The 19,977-nt window shown below is 42.7% G+C and overlaps 1 protein-coding gene across 3 annotated transcripts in view; it reads left to right on the forward strand.

Moving 5' to 3' along the window:
* The window catches only part of ANOS1 (anosmin 1), a 240,315-nt gene that overhangs the window by 155,714 nt on the left and 64,624 nt on the right, over positions 1–19,977 (forward strand). For all 3 annotated transcript variants that reach the window (XM_049872288.1, XM_049872287.1, XM_049872290.1), the window contains one exon: positions 11,099–11,321. In XM_049872288.1, the coding sequence (XP_049728245.1) occupies positions 11,099–11,321 (223 nt within the window). The remainder of the gene's footprint in view (positions 1–11,098; positions 11,322–19,977) is intronic.

Raw genomic sequence — 19,977 nt, forward strand, 5'->3', positions numbered from 1 at the left:
AGTCCAAAACAGGTATGATTTGGGTTTAAAAGAAGATCCCTAAGAAGGTAAAAGTATATTTATTTTTAGAAATATATTTCTCCTTGTAATGTGGGTGTGTGAACAGAGTTTGTAGAGTTGGATAGTAAACGAATAATTTCTTTTATGAGGGTCAGCACAAAGCTGGTTCCTATGTGGCGGAGGTTGAAGGTGTCCCCAATGTCCAGCTTTTCCCGAGACAAGTGAGTACTTCTAGCGCTGCGTCCATTTGTTGAAACATCTCAGCTGGTGTTCCATCAGGCCCCGTAGCCTTGTTTTTCACCAGTGCCTTCAGTGCAGCCTGAACCTCCGTCCTTCAGTACCGTTGGTCTCTTGATCATCTGCTACCTCCTGAAATGGTTGAACGTCGACCAGTTCTTTTTGGTGTAATGACTCTGTATTCCTTCGATCTTCTTTTGATGCTTCCTGCATCATTTAATATTTTTCCTATACAATTTTTCAATACTGCAACTCGAGGCTTGAATTTTTTCTTCAGTTCTTTTAGCTTCAGAAATGCCAGGCATGTTCTTCCCTTTTGGTTTTCTAACTCCAGGTATTTGCACATTTCATTATAATACTTTGTCTTCTCGAGCTGCCCTTTGAAATCTCCTTTTCAGCTGTTTTCCTTCATCATTTCTTCCATTTACTTTAAAAAAAAAAATTTTTTTTTTAGCTGCTCTATATTGAAGACCAAGTTTCAGAGTCTCTTCTGACATCTGTTTTGGTCTTTTCTTTCTTTCCTGTCTTTTTAATGATGTTTTGCTTTCTTTACGTATGATGTCCTTGATGTCATTCCATAATTGGCTTGGTTTGGTCATTAGTGTTCAATGCGTCAAATCTATTCTTGAGATGGTCTCTAAATTCAGATGGGATATACTCAAGGTTGTACTTTGGCTCTCTTGAACGTGTTCTAATTTTCTTCAACATCAACCTGAACTTGCATATGAGAAGTTAATGCTCTGTTCCACAGTCAGCCCCTGGCCTTGTTCTGACTGATGATATTGAGCTTCGCCATCATCTCTTTCCACAGATATAGTTGATTTCATTGCTGTATGTTCCCTCAGGTGAGGTTCACGTGTATAGTCGACATTTATGTTGTTGACAAAAGATATTTGCCATGAATAAGTTGTTGGTCTTGTAATATTCTATCATGTGATCTCCACCATTCCATTATTGGCACTCAAGTTATTTTGCTGTACAATACTTGCATTTTATACCAAACAAAATGAAAGTAATACTGTCTTATTTTTAAGTGTTCTAAGAATTGATATTATTTCTTCTGTCCTGTATGCATTTTTCCCCTTGTTCCATTCAACTGGCAAATTCTCATTAGGATTAATTAACGAGAAGTGTTTAATATGATTAATAACATGGAGAGAGACCCAGTGGTACATGTACCATGTGTTCTCCAATTTGTATCAGACCATTAATATTTTTTCAGCTGAGCCCAAGATAATCGATAGTGGCCATCCAATTTTCCCTTTGATAAATATAAATAATAAAACAATAAACAGCATCTCTCTGTAAGATTGGTGTACCAAATCCATATTTTATCACAGCAGTTTACAACTTTCCTGATCCTTATTTAAGTACAAATGTTAGACTGTTTTTTTATTACGAGTTTGAACAGGGCACAATTCCCTATAGGATCATTACAGTGCTTAACCTGGCAATAGCAAGTAGAATTATAGTGGACAGTCACATGATACAAGAAGCAGAATCAGTATTTTGTCTTCGGGTATTACAAAACTTCTGTCAGAATAATGGAGGAATTTTGACATGTTAAATAGTAAACTTGTAGCAGCAAGGGGAAAAATACACCAGCTTAATCTTTATTGAGCACCTAAACCAAACCAAAACCCATTGTTGTTGAGTCATTTCCAGTTCATAGCAACCCTATAGGATAGAGTAGAACTGCCGCATAGAGCTTCCCAGGAGCGCCTGGTAGATTCGAACTGCTGACCCTTTGGCTGGCAGCTGTAGGTTTTAACCATTATGCCACTGGGGTTTCCTATTGAGTATCTATTGCTGGCCAACTTTGTATAGTAGTGCTTAGTTCTTTGTGTACATTATCCTATTTAATATTCACAATGTTATTTGCATTATTTTAAGGTCACATACTGGCCTGGAAACCCAGAGTGCACACATTTGTTTCCATGATCCTCAAAGTAATGAAAGGAGCCCTGGTGGCGCAACAGTTGAGGGCCTGACTGCTAACCAGAAGGTTGACGGTTCAAACCTGCTTAGCGGCTCTTCAGAAGAAAGGCCTGGAGATCTGTTTCTGTAAAGGTTACAGCCTAGAAAACCCTATGGGCCTGTTCTGCTCTGTCATATGGGGTCACAATGACTTGAAAATCGATTCAACAGCACCTAACAACAAAGTAATGACAAAAATTGTTTTTGAATCTTCACCAAAGAAAAAAAATGTAGAATATCCATACAAAAGGACTCTCACATCAACAGGAATATCAGAATTATTGAGCTACTTTCGATCATTCTTCGTTTGTGCTCATTGGCAACAAATGGTTAAGGTCTGCCAAGGCCACTGTTTTGTTCCTTACGTTTAAATTCTGCCATGTTAGCTTAGTGAGCAAGTATCGCCATAACTAGGCCTTCTCTGTGCCTTCCTGACCAGTTCCAGGGTGTGGCAGTTGGCACATAACTAATTATAACAACTTGTCAATAGCAAGCCAACACTTTATCTGATTTTTGAGTCATCCCGTTTTCATATGTGAAGAATTTTGAGCTGAGTTGATTTGATTATACCACGGTCCAGACTAAAGTCACTGTGGTTTCCAAGTTAGCAAACAGTAAACACTTGCCAGATTTAATAAAAGCTCTCAGTCCACACATGTGGCAGGGGCCACTGGTTCTGGTAACTAAGCGTTTCCTTTCAATGAACATAATAACGTATACTCTTAGTTGAAAGAAGAAAGATGGTAAACTCCATGTAATTCCTACGGGTCTGTTAGCATCTTTCTCTGATTGCTAACTTAGGTTTGAGTCTAAATTTAGAACTTTAAAAGCCAATAAAGTAAAACACGTATAGCAGCCAACAGAAAAATGAACTGTGAAATGGAGTGAGAGAGAAAAGCCTTGAGAATTGATGATGCTTTAAATGCGTGTGTGTGTGTGTGTGTGTGTGTGTGTGTGTGTGTGCTGGTGTATACACGTACGTGCAGAGTTTAATTTATATATATGGTGTGTAGAATTGATTTAAAGATATATGTTTGTGTGTATATGTATTGTGTGTGTGTGTGTGTGTGTGTGTATCTAGGGAGAAAGATGTGGCAGTCTCCTTCTGTAAAGAGCACAGCCTTGGAAACCCTATGGGGCAGCTCTACTCTGTCCTACAGGGCCACTATCAGTCAGAATCGACTTGACGGCTGTGGGTTGGTTTACATATATTTATATATATATACACATATATATGGAAACCCTGGTGGTGTAGTGGTTAAGAGCTACGGCTGCTAACCAAAAGGTCAGCAGCTTGAATCCACCTTGGAACCTCTGTAGGGTAGCTCCACTATAGGGTCACTATAAGTTGGAATGGACTTGATGGCAATGAGTAATGTTAATACATATATATACACACACATACACCACATATATGTAGAGTTGATTTAAATATATATATGCATATATATATGTATGTGTCGTATATATAATTTAATTTAAATTGACCAACTGGAAGTTTGTAGTAATTCAGTATTTGAACTACAGCCTTTCTTCTAAGTTTTATGTGTGAAGTTGTTAAGTAGAGATGCAATTTTATTCCATGGCATTTATACTAGTTTTAAATTTCATACATGGCTAAATATTGTTCGTCATTAGTAGCCACTGGGTTGGCTCCAACTCATGGCGACCTCATGCATAACAGAATGAAATGTTGCCTGACCTGCACCATCTTCATGATCGTTGGGATGTCTGAGTCCGCGTTGTGGTTATTACGTCAATCCATCTCATGGAGGGTTTCCCTCACCTTCGTTGGCCCTCTACTTTGCCAAACATGATGTCCCTCTCTAGAAGTCAGTCTTTCCTGATGACATATTCAAAGTAAGCCATCCTTGCTTCTAAGGAACATTCTGGTTGCATTTCTCCTAATACTGGTAGTGTTGGTATCAAGAATTCTACGTCAGACCTTGGAACCATACTTATTGTAGTTAATGTTGCTAGTTTTCTTCTTTTGTTAATGAATCTAAGAATAAGAGATAAAATATTTCCCTTGTACTTAATCAAGTATTAATGCTTTGATGTGCCTTGAACTTAGAAGTAAATATCAGATAGATGATTGTAGCTATAAGATGACAATATTGTTTGATGCTGCAAACATCCTTCTCATGGTAGATAAAATTTCTAGCTCTTATACAGATTTGTAACTCAACATTGTCTGGGCAAAAGAACCAGTAGAGGCACTAGAGATCAATTTATACCCATATACTAGTTATCCCAACGGAATGACTGGAATTTCTTCTTGTTGAAGTTATCATGTTTTGTGTCCCAATGACATTTCCAATTTTTATTAGCATAAGAAGTAATAGGGTCTATTGAATGAACTTGGGTTTAATCCACTTTTTGGAAAGTGGGTACAGACGTTTCTTTCTTTTTTTTCCCTCCTTAGGGACTTTGATAACTGCGAGTTTTTATCTTTTTCTTTCTCCCTCCACCCCTTAACATGCCCATACCATTGTGTGAAAATCTCTGGTTAATAGCCCTAACTGTGCACCAACACTGGCTCCTACCATGGCACCCAGGTGTAACCAGGTGGTAGAGAGCCAAAGGTAGTCATCAGTAAGGAGCAGCTGGCAGCACACCAGCAGGCATTACCAGGTGTTACCAGGTGATAGAAAGCCATATTCAGTTATCAGTGAGTGACAGCAGGCAGCATGCCATTTGGTGTTACCCAGGTGTTACCAGGTGTTAGCCAGGTGTTACCAAATGTTATCCAGAGGTTACCAGTGTTACCCAGGTGTTACCAGGCAGTAATGAGGCACAGTCAGTCATCAGCATGGAGCACCAGGCAGGCAGCATGCTGGTCTCCATGTCTATATTCTTCTTCTGGGTCTGTGTCCCCAGTGCGACCGCATTGGTTTTTTTATACCACTAATGGATTTGGTCTTGAGTCATAAACAGAAAGTGCCCTCCTGTTCATCCCCCATGTGCACCATAAGGAAGCTACGACAGGCCTTGATTGGAACCACATTTAGACACTGGTCTTTGCATCAGCTAGGGTAGATAGGGCTGTTGGAGCAAACAGACCCCAAAATATCTGAGAGTTCAAAGCCATGCAAGCTTACTTTTTGTTCATGGAACAGTTCAAGGCAGGCATCCCTGCTGTTCTCCTCCACGTGGTCACGCAGCATCTGATTTCTTTCTTCTCATGGCTTGGCCATCCCTTCGGGCTGTGGCATCACCCACATCCAGCTAGTAAAGGAGAAAATGCCACCTCCATTCTCAAAAGCCTAGACCTACAAGTGGCAGCAGACTTTTCTGGTTTTGTCCCACTGGTAAGAACTGGTCACATAAGCTCTCCTAGGTAAAAGAAGGCTGGGAAATGTTCCCTGACTGGGAGAGAAGGTTCCAGGTGAGAGCAGATTTGGAGGGGCAAGAGTAGGGTCTGGGGAGCTGTCTTGGCCACCATTTTTTATTAGCCAAAGGGGGCTAGAGTGAAGGTTAGTCTTAGGGTACCTGCCTTGGTCACCATCTCACCTAAGGCAAGGAAGGTTAGAAATAGTGTTGGCTTGGGGGTTGTATCTGGGGCTGGTGTCAATGTCTTGACCACCTTCTTCCACAAACAAATGGAGGCTTAGGGTGAAGCTTATGGCTAGAGTGGCTCTCTTGGCTATTGTCTTACCTAAGACAAAACTACATTAGGGTTTTGGTTGGATTTGGGCTTTGGTTGCGTCTGGGCCTGGGCTGGGGAAGGTGTGGGTGTCTTAGCCTCTTCTATAAGGCACAAGGAGGGTGAGAGCGTAGAGAATGAATTTCCTTTCCCCTCCTTGGGTGGGTACTTCTAGAAGCCACAGGAAAAATATGCAATGGATCAGTGATTTTTCACGTTACTCATACTTTTTCAATAAGACATCCCTCTACTTAGTCGAGGACTACCTGCTGTCACTAATATTTGATCGATTAGGTGTTTAACCAAAATGCCATCAGCAAGATGCTATTCAGGACCTGACTCTTTCACGGGTAACGTATGGGTATGTTGATTTTCAAACAAAATTCGTATTCTTTTACTGCATAATTCACTGACAATTTAGTATTGATAAAAGACTCTGCACAGTAACTCAAGTCTGGATCATATTAAAATACATTCAATTAACTGAGGCTTAGAAAACTTTGTGGTAGAATAACGATCAATGCATTACCATTGTGAGGTGGCAAGAGTCCCACAGGGTACTGCTAAACTGTTTTGGTTAGTGTTTCGAGTATGTGGAGGAAATAATAGGGGGGCTTGTCAGCAAAGAAATATTATATACACCTTTGTTTGCTAACAAGTCGTTCTAATACACATACATGGTGTGCTAACAAGTCACTGTAATCTGCATATGTATATATATAACCAAACCCCTTGCTGTCGAGTCGATCCTGACTCATAGCGACCCTATAGGACAGAGTAGCACTGCCCCGTAAGGTTTCCAAGGAGCACCTAGTGGATTCGAACTGCCAACCTTTTGGTTAGCCGCCATAGCACTTAACTACTATGCCACAGGGTTTCCATATACATATATATATATTCCCTCACGTGTCCATCAGTTTGTCGTACTGTGGGGGCTTGCGTGTTACTGTGAGGCTGGAAGCTATGCCACCAGTATTCAGATACCAGCAGGGTCACCCATGGAGGACAGGTTTCAGCTGAGCTTCCAGACTAAGACAGACTAGGAAGAAGGACCCGGCAGTCTACTTCTGAAAAGCATTAGCCAGTGAAAACCTTATGAATAGCAGCGGAACATTGTCTGATATAGTGCTGGAAGATGAGCCCCCCCGGGTTGGAAGGCCCTCAAAAAAAAGATGACTGGGGAAGAGCTGCCTCCTCTAAGTAGAGCCGACCTTAATGATGTGGATGGAGTAAAGCTTTCGGGACCTTCATTTGCTGATGTGACACGACTCCAAATGAGAAGAAACAGCTGCAAACTTCCATTAATAATCGGAACCTGGAATGTACAAAGTATGAATCTAGGAAAATTGGAAATAGTAAAAAGGAGATGAAACGCATAAACATCGATATCCTAGGCATTAGTGAACTGAAGTGGACTGGTACTGGCCATTTTGAATCAGACAATCATATTATATGGTCTACTGTGCTGGGAATGACAACTTGAAGAGGAATGGTGTTGCATTCATCGTCAAAAAGAACATTTCAAGATCTGTCCTGAAGTACAATGCTGTCAGTGATAGGATAATATCCATACGCCTACAAGGAAGACCAGTTATACGACTATTATTCAAATATATGCACCAACAACTAGGGCCAAAGATGAAGAAATAGAAAGTTTTTATCAGCTGCTGCAGTCTGAAATTGATTGAACATGCAATCAAGATGCATTGATAATTACTGGTGATTTTAACGTGAAAGTTGGAAACAAAGGAGGAGGATCAGTAGTTGGAAAATCTAGCCTTGGTGATGGAAACAATGCCAGAGATCGAATGATAGAATTTTGCAAGACCAGTGACTTCTTCATTGCAAATACTTTCTTTCACCAACATAAACGGTGACTATACACATGGACCTTGCCAGATGGAGAACACAGAAATCAAATTGACCGTATCTGTGGAAGGAGACAATGGAAAAGCTCAATATCATCAGTCAGAACAAGGCCAGGGGCCGACTGTGGAACAGACCGTCAATTGCTCATATGCAAGTTGAAGCTGAAACTGAAGAAAATCAGAGCAAGTCCACGAGAGCCAACATATGACCTTGAGTATATCCCACCTGAATTTAAAGACCATCTGAAGAACAGATTTGACGCATTGAACACTAGTGACCGAAGACCAGACGAGTTGTGGAATGACATCAAGGACATCATCCATGAAGAAAGCAAGAGGTCATTGAAAAGACAGGAAAGAAAGAAAAGACCAAGATGGATGTCAGAGGAGACTCTGAAACTTGCTGTCAAACGTCGAGCAGCTAAAGCAAAAGAAAGAATTGATGAAGTAAGAGAACTGAACAGAAGATTTCAAAGGGCGTCTCGAGAAGACAAAGTATTATAATGACATGTGCAAAGAGCTGGAGATGGAAAACCAAAAGGAAAGAACACGGTCGGTGTTTCTCAAGCTGAAAGAACTGAAGAAAAAATTCAAGCCCCGAGTTGCAGTAGTGAAGGATTCCATGGGGAAAATATTAAACGATGCAGGAAGCATCAAAAGAAGATGGAAGGAATACACGGAGTCATTATACCAAAAAGAATTAGTCGATATTCAACCATTTCAAGAGGTGGCATATGATCAGGAACCGATGGTACTGAAGGAAGAAGTCCAAGCTGCTCTGAAGGCATTGGCGAAAAACAAGGCTCCAGGAATTGATGGAATATCAACTGAGATGTTTCAACAAGCAGATGCAGCGCTGGAGATGCTCACTCGTCTGTGCCAAGAAATATGGAAGACAGCTTCCTGGCCAACTGACTGGAAGAGATCCATATTTATGCCTATTCCCAATAAAGGTGATCTGACCGAATGTGGAAATTATAGAACAATATCATTAATATCGCACGCAAGCAAAATTTTGCTGAAGATCATTCAAAAGCAGCTGCAGCAGTATATCGACAGGGAACTGCAGAAATTCAGGCCAGTTTCAGGAGAGGACATGGAACAAGGGCTGAAAGCAGAGAACACCAGAAGGATGTCTACCTGTGTTTTATGGACTATGCAAAGGCATTCGACTGTGTGGATCATAACAAATTATGGATAACACTGTGAAGAATGGGAATTCCAGAGCACTTAATTGTGCTGATGAGGAATCTTTACATAGATCGAGAGGTGGTTGTTCATACAGAACAAGGGGATACTGGTTTAAAATCAGGAAAGGTGTGTGTCAGGGTTGTATTCTTTTACCATACTTATTTAATTTGTATGCTGAGCAAATAATCGGAGAAGCTGGACTATATGAAGGAGAACGGGGCATCAGGATTGGAGGAAGACTCATTAACAACCTGCTTTATGCAGATGATACAACCTTGCTTGCTGAAAGTGAAGAGGACTTGAAGCACTTACTAATGAAGATTAAAGGCCACAGCCTTCAGTATGGATTATACCTCAACATAAAGAAAACAAAAATCCTCACAACTGGACCAATGAGCAACATCATGATAAATGGAGAAAAGATTGAAGTTGTCAAGGGTTTCATTTTACTTGGATCCACAATCAACAGCCATGGAAGCAGCAGTCAAGAAATCAAAGGATGCATTGCATTGGACAAATCTGCTGCAAAGGACCTCTTTAAAGTTTTGAAAAGCAAAGACGTCACCTGAAGACTAAGGTGCGCCTGACCCAAGCCATGGTGTTTTCAATCGCATCATATGCATGTGAAAGATGGACAATGAATAAGGAAGGCTGAAGAAGAATTGATGCCTTTGAATTGTGGTGTTGACGAAGAATATTGAATATACCACGGACTGCCAAAAGAACGAACAAATGTGTCTTAGAAGAAGTACAACCAGAATGCTCCTTAGAAGCAAGGATGGCGAGACTGCGTCTTACATACTTTGGATATGTTGTCAGGAGGGATCAGTTGCTGGAGAAGGACATCATGCTTGGCAGAGTACAGGGTCAGCGGAAAAGAGGAAGACCCTCGACGAGGTGGATTGATGCAGTGGCTGCAACTATGAGCTCAATCATAGCAACGATTGTAAGGATGGCGCAGGACTGGGCAATGTTTTGTTCTGTTGTGCATAGGGTTGCTATGAGTCGGAACCGACTTGACGGCACCTAACAACAACATATATAGATTACCCATTTATGTTTATCCATCTATCTGTGCATCCCTCCATCCCTCCATCCCTGCATCCACCCACCCACCCACCTATTTCAAGAGTAAAACAGAATCAGTCACTAGGATTCTTAGCAGTCATTCTTCATTAAAAGTAGAGGGAGTAATAGATTCGCCTCTCTTCTATACACACACACACACACATACACACCACATTTATATTATTTTTAAATACTAAAATTAAAAAATATATACATGAGTGAAAGACTACCAGTAATACCGGTTTTGAATTGCGTGCTGGCCAGCTATTTTTAGAAGTTCATCCTTATCTTCTGTTTAGTTACCTAGTGCTGTTATCTAGTGACAGAAATACCACAAGTGGGTGGCTTTAGCAAATAGAAATTTATTCTCTCACAGTTTAGGAGCATAGAAGTCTGAATTCAGGGTGCTGGCTCCAGAGGAAGCCCCTATCTCTCTGTGGGCTCTGAGGGGAAATCCTTGTGTCTTCTCAGCTTCAGTTTCTTGGTTCCTTGGTTATCGCCATGTGTCTTGGCAGCTACCTTCCCCCATCTCTGTTTGCTTAATCTGCTCCTTTTATGTCACAAAAGAGATTGACTCAAGACACACCCTACACTAATCTTGCCACATTAACATAACAAAGAAAACCTGTTCCCATATGGAATTACCACAGGTATGGGGGTTAGGATTTACTTTTTTTTTTTTTTATGTTGGGGAGAGGGGAGATTAGTCAATCCATTATACCTTCATAGCAAGTGAGATCTCTCCAAAGCAATGTAGCTGCCCAATTTTGCTCTTTCTCTCTCCAGAAGTACTCAACGTGTTTTGTGAATATTTGAGGTCAGTCCTTTGATGACTTAGAGCTGAAAGGGAAGGAATCATCCATGACTGTGTGTGCGTGTAGATGGTACCTGGGTGTTTGATGCAATGTAGAGGCGTAAGCACGGGTCATGTTCCTTGGTGAGATGAGCATCAGCGTTACTTTTATAGGGAAGAGAGAACAGATCCGTTCACTTTGTGACATACTCCAGGGGGACTTTGACAGTCGGCGCATAGTGGGCTGCTTTGCAGATGCGTGGAGGTCAGCTATCTGTGTCTTTAATGGGAGACAGTTTGTATTCTTTGCTCCTGCAGCCTCTCTTCCCCAAGAAGAACTATGAATGCTTGACCAGCTGTGAGTTCCTCAAGTACATCCTGTCGGTGAAGCAAGGAGACTGCCCAGCCCCGGAGAGGGCCAGTGGCTTCGCCGCCGCCTGCGTGGAAAGCTGCGAAGTGGACAACGAGTGCTCCGGGGTGAAGAAATGCTGTTCCAACGGGTGTGGGCACACCTGCCAGGTGCCCAAAACTCTGTATAAAGGTAAGGCGCCACGCTGCGGGCTCCAAGGGACTTCGTCTACACAGGCGTCCTTGTGGGCACTGGGAGGGCGCACATCCCCGGGAAATACAGAGCCTGGAGAATATTTATCTTGTGTCACATACAAGCATCTAAAATATTAATGTGCCGTAACTGAAACTGAGACACAGAAAATTGGATTGTCCATTTGAATTCATCTTTTAATTGGACAGCAACAATTCAGGCACTTTGTTTTTCCCCAGTAAGAATGAATCATTTAAGCACACTACTGAGTACACTGGTGTAAATGGGCTTTAAGTTCTTGGAAAAGAGCGGCGGGGCGGTAGGGGTGGGTGGGTGGTGGGGAGAGGACAGGGACACCCGTTAAAATGCTTACTAAATGTACCAGTGTTGTGTTTTCCTTCTGGTAGACTCTAAGAACCTAAATGTCATGTATAGACTTTGGATATTTTGATTAGGATGTTGAGTTCAGTGTCTGGGTGGTACAAACAGTTAAGCGCTCAACTACTAACCAAAAGATTGGCAGTTGGAACCCACCGAGAGGTGCCTCAAAAGACAGGCCTGGCCATCTGCTTCCAAACCATCCCAGCCTTGAAAACCCTACGGAGCGGTGTTCTACTCGGACACGCGTGGGGCCGCCGTGAGGTGAAATCAACTGAAGGGCAGCTAACAGCAACAACAACATCTTGAGTTCACAGGTGGGGGAAGAGCCTTCCTCCAAAAGATGAGGATTGCATTCAACAATTTAGGAGATGCAGTAGTTGGAGGTCAAATGCAGTTTCTAGAGTGTTTAAAAATTCTTTGATGCGAGACGTCACTTGCCTTTTTCTGTAAATCTGATTAAGCTCTTTTATGCCAAACCAGTTTTGTTGAGTTGTGTGTGGTTTTGGATGCTATCAAATTATGCTAAGATGCATAACATTTGGGAAACCTTGGTGGCATAGTGGTTAATTACTACGGCTGCTAACCAAAAGGTCAGCAGTTCAAATCCACCAGGCGCTCCTTGGAAACTCTATGGGGCAGTTATACTCTGTCCTATGGGGTCACTATGAGTCGGAATTGACTTGACGGCAATGGGTTTTTTGGTTTGGCATAATGTTTTGTTACATTTTTTGTCTAATTTCAATTGTAAAACACAATCAAGCACTAGCGGTCATTCTTCATTAAAAATAGAGGTGTTAATAGAATTTTCTCCTTCTCTCTCTCTCTTACACACACACACACACACACACACACACTCACAGGCCCCAGATGTATATTACTAACTAGTGATATACTCAGTGCCGTGATATACTGATTTTTTTATTACATGTGGTAAAAGAAGACTCACCAGCCATACCAGGTTTGAATTACGTGCTGGCTGACTATTTTCAAAAGTTCATCCTTGCCTTCATCGCAGGTCAGATCTCTCGAAAGCAAAGTAAAAACCAAACCCACTGCCATCGAGTCAATTCCAACTCATAACCACCCTGTAGGACAGAAGAGAACTGCCCCATAGGGTTTCCAAGGCTGTCATCTTGACAAAAGCTGACTGCCACATCTTTCTCCCACAGAGAGGCTGGTGGGCTCAAGCTGCCGACTTTTCAGTTAGCAGCTGAGGGCTTAACCACGGCGCCACCGGGGCTCCTTGAAAGCCATGTAGCTGCCCCATTTTTCTCTAGCTCTCCTTTGGAAACACCATCATCTGAAGTCTATGCAAGTCATCTGGTTTTTTTATTTTTTTTCCTTAGGATTCTGAGAAACCTAGCGTTAAGTATTATGTCTCAAATTCAAAATAATTGCTGTTTTCCCCTTTTTACCCAGTGACTTTTCTATAATGGATTTAAAGTGTTATTGTTTTCACGCCTGTTACTATAAACGATATTCAGTCAGTTTTGCAAAATCTAAAACCTTTTAAGTCTTTTTTAAAAGGCTGTTATTAGGAGACCTTGTGTTACTGTGAACTGCGCTCTGTTTTACTCTCGGCATTCACCATGAAATGGGATGCGTTTAGAACTATCGTTGGAAGCCACTTGTAAAACATGCTGTGTTTTTAAAAGAAGGAACCTTTAAAGGGGTAACATAAGTTAAAATATGCTATTTATATAAAAGCATTATAGAGTCAGTATGAATTTCAAATGGGGTTGGCTCACCGAGAATATGGGAAATATTTTAGGAGGAGATAGCATTAATGGTTAATTATGAAAAGACACTGACAATTTAACCCTACGCTCAGCCAAATAGGGTAGAATTTAGTTTTTTAAGTGCTGAAGTCACTCTTCTACTTCAGAGTAGCTCTTAACTTGTTGACCTGGCCATGACTTTTGGATAGTGAACATATATAATATTATACTGTTTAAAATGTGTGTGCGTGTGTGTGTGTGTGTGTGTGTGTATTCATTGCCATAGAATCGATTCTGAGTCATAACAACCCTATAGGACCAAGTAGAACTGCCCCATAGGGTTTCCAAGGAGCAGCTGGTAGATTCGAACTGCCAGCCTTTTGGAAAGCAGCCCTAGTTCTTAATAACTGTACCCCTAGGGCTCTCTCTCTCTATCCACGTAGGCATTTCTCCCCCTTGCTTTCTCAGTAGCCCATCAAGGAGACTGGGCCCGGTGTTCGGGAACGTTTGAGAATGCCAGTAAACAAGTTAGCATGTGTAACGAACCACTTAAACTAGTTGCCGTCTAGGCAGCTTCAACTCGTGGCAACCCACGTGCGTCAGGGGAGACCTGTGCTTCCTAGGGTTTTCAGTGGCTGATTTTTCAGAAGTAGATAACCAGGCCTTTCTTCTGAGGCACCTCTAGCTGGACTCCAACCTCCAGCTTTTCCGTCAGCAGCCGAACATGTTAACCATTTGCACCACCTGGAGGCCCCAAGTGTAAAAAAGAGGAGGGCAAATAGAGCTTCTTGCCACCTTTCAATGGAAACCCTAGGTAATTAGGCACTCAAATGTGGCCACTGGTGTTTCTAACCAGGAGTCAAGCTGTTTACCTACTCTTGAGAGAGGAGAGGGTGCCGGTGGCCCAAAGCTCTCTGGGAAGGCAATCCTTTCTGACCCAGCAGTTGGATTTATGAGAAGCAAAACATATGCCCAGACAACTTGAAAATCAATCTTGGCAAACCTTGGGGTACCAGCTGCCGTTGTTCTCACCTCCAAATTACCCCCATGTTCCCCAGAACAAACTGGTGAAAAATAAACTTGCCTTTTTCTTTTCATGTCTGCCAGATTTGTGTAATCCTAGTCCTCATGAGAAGCCCTGGTGGCATAGTGGTTAAGTGCTACCGCTGCTAACCAAAAGGTTGGCAGTTTGAATCTACCGGGTGCTCCTTGGAAACCCTATGGGGTAATTCTCATCCTATAGGGTCTCTGCGAGTTGGAATGGATGGCAGTGGGTCAGTGGGTCAGTACTTATGAACAGGGATGTTGATGGTTCAGTGGGAGAATTCTCACGTTCCATACTGGAGACCCGGGTTTGATTCCCGGCCAGTGCACCTCATATACAGCCACCACCCGTCTGTCAGCGGAGGCTGTCATGCTGAACAGGTTTCAGTGGAGCTTCCAGACTGACTCAGACTAGGAAGAAAGGCCTGGCAATCTAGTTCCAAAAAGCAGCTGGTGAAAATCCTCTGGATCACAATGGTCCGATTCCATTGTCCATGGGGTCACCATGGGTCAAGGGCCCACTTGAGGGTAGCTAACAATGACAGTCCTAAGGAAGAGTGAAGTCCAAAGTCTGTTGGGATTAAGTAGCCCTTGCTCCCAGTTCACAGATGCTGAAACTGAGGTTGCAGGTGGTATCTAAGGTGGTTTTGGTTGCTAATTCTAGTAAATGCAAACATTAATATAGTTGTGAGATGCTTAAAAAGCCATTCATGATTCCATATTTTCCCTTTGATTCTCTTCCTATCCTACTTGAAGTTCATTTCACAGCTTGGTTATACCATCTTCCCTCAGAAGACTTTACTGACCAAACACCCTGTTTCTCCTAACTCCCAGTGGTGGCAGACGATTTGAGTAGGGAAAAAGAAAAGTTAATTCTTTTTCCCCAAAGGTAAAGATTCAGACTAATTTGTGGCTTTCATTTGTCTGTATTTTCCCTTTTACCATGGACAAACCAAGAATTTAACCACGTTACTGATGTGTTTCTTTTCCAAAAGTTCTGATGATGGAGTTGATTTAATTTTTCCACCGGTATCTCAGTATATGAACTATTGAAACTCCAGTGCTTTGTAGAGGGACTAACACAATTTCTCACAAATGAATGTTTAACGTTTCAAATACAGTGGTTCAATGTCTTCACTTTATGCAAATACAAGTTCCTCAAGAACTGACTGCCTTTATGAGAGACATTAAGTAGAGATTAATTATTTCATCGTGGAACAGCACAACTCCTGAACTGTCAGACTCACGGCCGAAACGTTTTTACAGGGATCATCAGGCCAGAAGATGCACACGCAACTGCCGACTGTCTGTCGTCATTGATTTTCCTGTGAATTTATTGTCTACAGTTTTTAAGGCATTGCCTGGTGCTTGCTTTGATTTCACCAGAAGGCTTGTTTTGTTAAACTGCAAAGGAAAAAAAAAAAAAATGCACTGATATTGTCACATTCTGTGGGGTACCCACACCATAGCAGTTTTGAATTTTTCCACAGAACAGTTTAGATTTCAGAAGACTAATTTGTTCAAAAATAATTTTAAAAAAGAACAATTCTGATCATTTACATACTACGATGAGGAGAGACCTAGTCCGCACATCTGGTTATGCGATTGGGTCACTGGTCAGCTGGAAGGACCGCGAGCTGGGGCGGTGGGGGCCGGAGAGCTGGGGGGCTGAGCCCATCTGCGCACAATTACAGCCGAGCCCGGGAATTACTCCCAATCAAGGGAAGCCAACTGACCCTAATGCAAAGCAGATGGACCATTTCTTAACTTGCAAATGGCAGGATTACGGTACATCGTAATTAAAGAGACTTCTAAATGAAGAAATTTGAACTGACATCACCCCGATGCTCATTATGTTCAATTAACGGTGCTGGTAGTTGAATGATATTCAAGATTAAAGCCTTTTAGCGCGGGGATTCAGATAGTCGGGTCTGCTTCTGATGAGTACAGTTTACTTCACTGGCCAGCGTTGATGTACATTGAGGAGCCCAGGAGAAAGGTGGCCCAGAAGACTCAGAAGCTGCTCTCTGAGTTTACAGAACTCACAGGTCAGCTTCTCTTGGCCATGTGCAACGAGATGAAATGAATGTTGAAATGTTCTCAAAGGCCACCCTCTTTTCCAATATCCGCACATCCCCCCTCCGTAAAACTGTTTTTCTAGCACCCACATGCCGTCTTGAATACGAGATATAATCATCTTGTCGAGACTGGCTTTTCATCCCTCCAGACAAATTTGGGAGTCCCCAGGTGATGCAGATGGTTAAGCACTCGACTACTAGCTAAAGGCAGTTCAACGCCCCCGCCCCGAGGGGCACCTCTGAAGACGGGCCTGGTGATCAGCTCCTGAAAGGTCACAGCCTTGAAAACCCTACGGAGCGGTTCTACTCTGCACACATGGGAATGCCATGAGTTGGAGCTGACTCCGAGGCAATGAACAACCACCACCAAATTTTGGTAGCATTTTTCTGGGGCGAGGGGGTGGGGGACGGAATGCTACTTGTAGATTAAAATGATCAAGACTTAACTTTGCAAATTCCATCAGACAAGAAATTGGCCTTAAAAAAAAAAAGGAAATTTTCTATTGTCAATACAAAAAAACTGTTCTATCTTATAAAAGTGTATATTTCTTCTTTTATTATTTGGATTTTGCTGTTTTCAAAAGGACTATTTGGGTGCAACGTAAAGTAAACAAGATGGAAAGAGATCTGTATGGCTTTTGGCAGCCTGGTGGTTCCAACAGCGTGCCCCCAACTGCTAACCTGAAGGATTGCGTTTATTTCCACGTGTGGGATCATTTGCTGAGCATCTCATTCTCAAGTCGACGTCCAATCTCCATCTGGGACTAAAACCTCCTTGTCCACCTGTTTGCTGAGTTTTTCCACACAAGTCCCATCTCAAATTCCCCTCCCTAAAATATGCCCCTTCTCTTGTGGTATATACCTAAATGATGATTCAGTTTTTTAGACACCTAAGGAGCCGTGGGTGGCGTAGTGGTTAGTGCTATGGCTGCTAACCAAAGGGTTGTCAGTTCGAACCCACCAGGCGCTCCTTGGAAACTCTGTGGGGCAGTTCTGCTCTGTCCTATAAGGTCGCTATGAGTCGGAATTGACTCGACGGCACTAGGCTAGGCTAGGTGAGGAGCCTTGGAGCCTTGGACTTTTTTTCACATCTACCAACATCTACTTTTACTGCATATGGTATTTTCAGGGATGCCGTAAACACTGTCTCCATGGCAACCTCCCTACCCTAGGCCTCATCATCTCTTGTCTGAAGCTTCCCAGGAGCCTTCCAACCCATCTCCCTGAATGACAATCTCTTTCTCTAATTCCTTCTTCACAGTATTTTGTGCTTATTTTCCCGAAGTAGACACTAGACTCTCACCTTCTCTAACGCTCCAATTGCATCCCATTTTCTACAGAGCCAGGAGTCTTTGGACACTACAAACCGTTTACTCACTCGGCTCAAGAGAAAGGCCATATTTTGGGGAGAGAAATTTTTTAGAGGGGACTTGTGTGGAAAAATCCACCTAGCGGCGCTGTGGAACAGAGGCCTGGTGATCTGCTCCCATAAAGACTACCCTCAAGAAAACCCCATGGAGCAGTTCTACTCTGCAGCACACGGGGTCACCATGAGTCGGAATCAACTTGACAGCAGTGAGTTTGGTTTTGGTATAATTTATTGCAGCCCCTCGAGGGAATCTATCCACTGAGAAGATAGCAGTGAATACTTGCAAAAAGTCTTTTCCCTCCCAGGTATTCCTGAAGTGACTTAAGCAGAGAAGGTCTTTCCGTTGTCACAGCAGTTGGTGTAAAAGTTCCAACGTCTCCATTCCCCAGAAGTATTCTTGAGTGAAGAATGAGAAAGCAGGCTAGCCTATTCCTTCAGCAAACATTTACTGACCGTTTGCCATTGCAGCATGTTTTGTGCTGGGGCCTTCTGAGGTGTGGGAATGAGTGAGACTTGCTTCTTGACCTCGGTAGGGAAGACAGCCTTCCTGAAATGAGCCCACTGTCGCGCCTGGACAGTTATAGGGTGCGCTGAAGAGTGGCAGGTGAATGCAGTCTTTATTTCCAACTGGGAGTGTTAGGAACCCCTCCCAGGGGGGCGGCATTTGGTGTGAGTCTGGACATATTCAAGAGGCTGTCATCAGGAAAGGGAAAGAGAGACATTTCAGGGTGAGAAAAATGGCATTGACGGGTCAGGGTCGGAAGAAGTACTTGGTGGTGTGTGTTTCTACGAAAGCCAGGGTTTAAAGAGTGTTTGTAAGACAAAAATGTGAGATGTGCCAGGAGATAAACTAAAAGAAAAATGGGGGCAGATCTTGAAGATAGATGCCTCGAATGAAATGCAGGGAAGTTTCCCTTGGCTCTATAGAGAAAACCAGTTGTCGTCAAGATGACCCCGACTCATGGAGTCCCCATGTGTGTCACAGTAGAACTGTGCTCCATAGGGTTTTCAGTGACTGATTTTTTTTTTAAGTAGTTTACCAGGCCTTTCTTCCAAGGTGCCTCTGGGTGGACTTGAACTTCCAGCCTTTCAGTTAGCAGCTGAATGAGTTAATCCTGTGCACTGCCCAAGGACTCCTGGCTCTATAGAAAATGGGATGCTATTGGAGAGTTAGAGAAGGTAAGAGTCTAGTGTCTACTTTGGGAAAATAAGCACAAAATACTGTGAAGAAAGAATTAGAGAAAGAGATGTCATTCCTGAAGATGGGTTGGAAGGCTGGCTCCTGGGCAGTTTCAGACAAGAGATGATGAGGCCTAGGGTAGGGTGGTTGCCATAGAGACAATGTTTACAGCATTCCTGAAAATACTGTATGTAGTAAAAGAATTAGATGTTGGTAGGTGCAAGAAAAAGTTAAAAGCTCTAAGACTCCTTAGGTGTCTGGAAAAAACTGAATTATCACTTTAGGTATATAACATGGCACAGAGAAGTGCCATGTTTTGGGGAGAGGAATTTGAGATGGGACTTGTGTGGAAAAATTCAGCAGAGAAGTGGAAAAGAAGATTTCAGCCCAGACAGGGCTTGGGGTAGATTTGAGAATGAGCTGCAAATGCAGTTCCCCTTATGGACTGAGGGGAGTCCCAGGGTAGCACAGATAGTTAATTGCTTGGCTACTAACTGAAAGGTTGGAGGTTTGAGTCCACCCAGAGGCACCTCAGAAGAAAGGCCTAGCAATGTGCTTCTGAAAGTCATGGCCTTGAGTACGCTTTGGAGCAGTTCTACTCTGCGCACACGGTGTCGCCATGAAGCAGAATGGACTCCGCGGCAACTGGTCGGCCCTGGTATGGACTGAGGAAAAAAGATTAAGAAGCAAACTTGAAAAGCATTCACTTGGTGGCAGAACAGGAGTCAGCCGAAGACAGACTTAGAGAATTACGAGGTCAACTAGGAAAGTTGAGGACAATAAAGATGCCCAAGGGACCTGCAGATCTATCAGCGCCACCTCTTTTTTCTATCTTTCTACGTAGCTTCTCCAAACTCGTCTGTGGGAAGAGCAGAGAATTCGGAGA

Source organism: Elephas maximus, chromosome X (genome assembly GCF_024166365.1).
Source record: "Elephas maximus indicus isolate mEleMax1 chromosome X, mEleMax1 primary haplotype, whole genome shotgun sequence".
Classification (NCBI taxonomy): Eukaryota; Metazoa; Chordata; class Mammalia; order Proboscidea; family Elephantidae; genus Elephas; species Elephas maximus.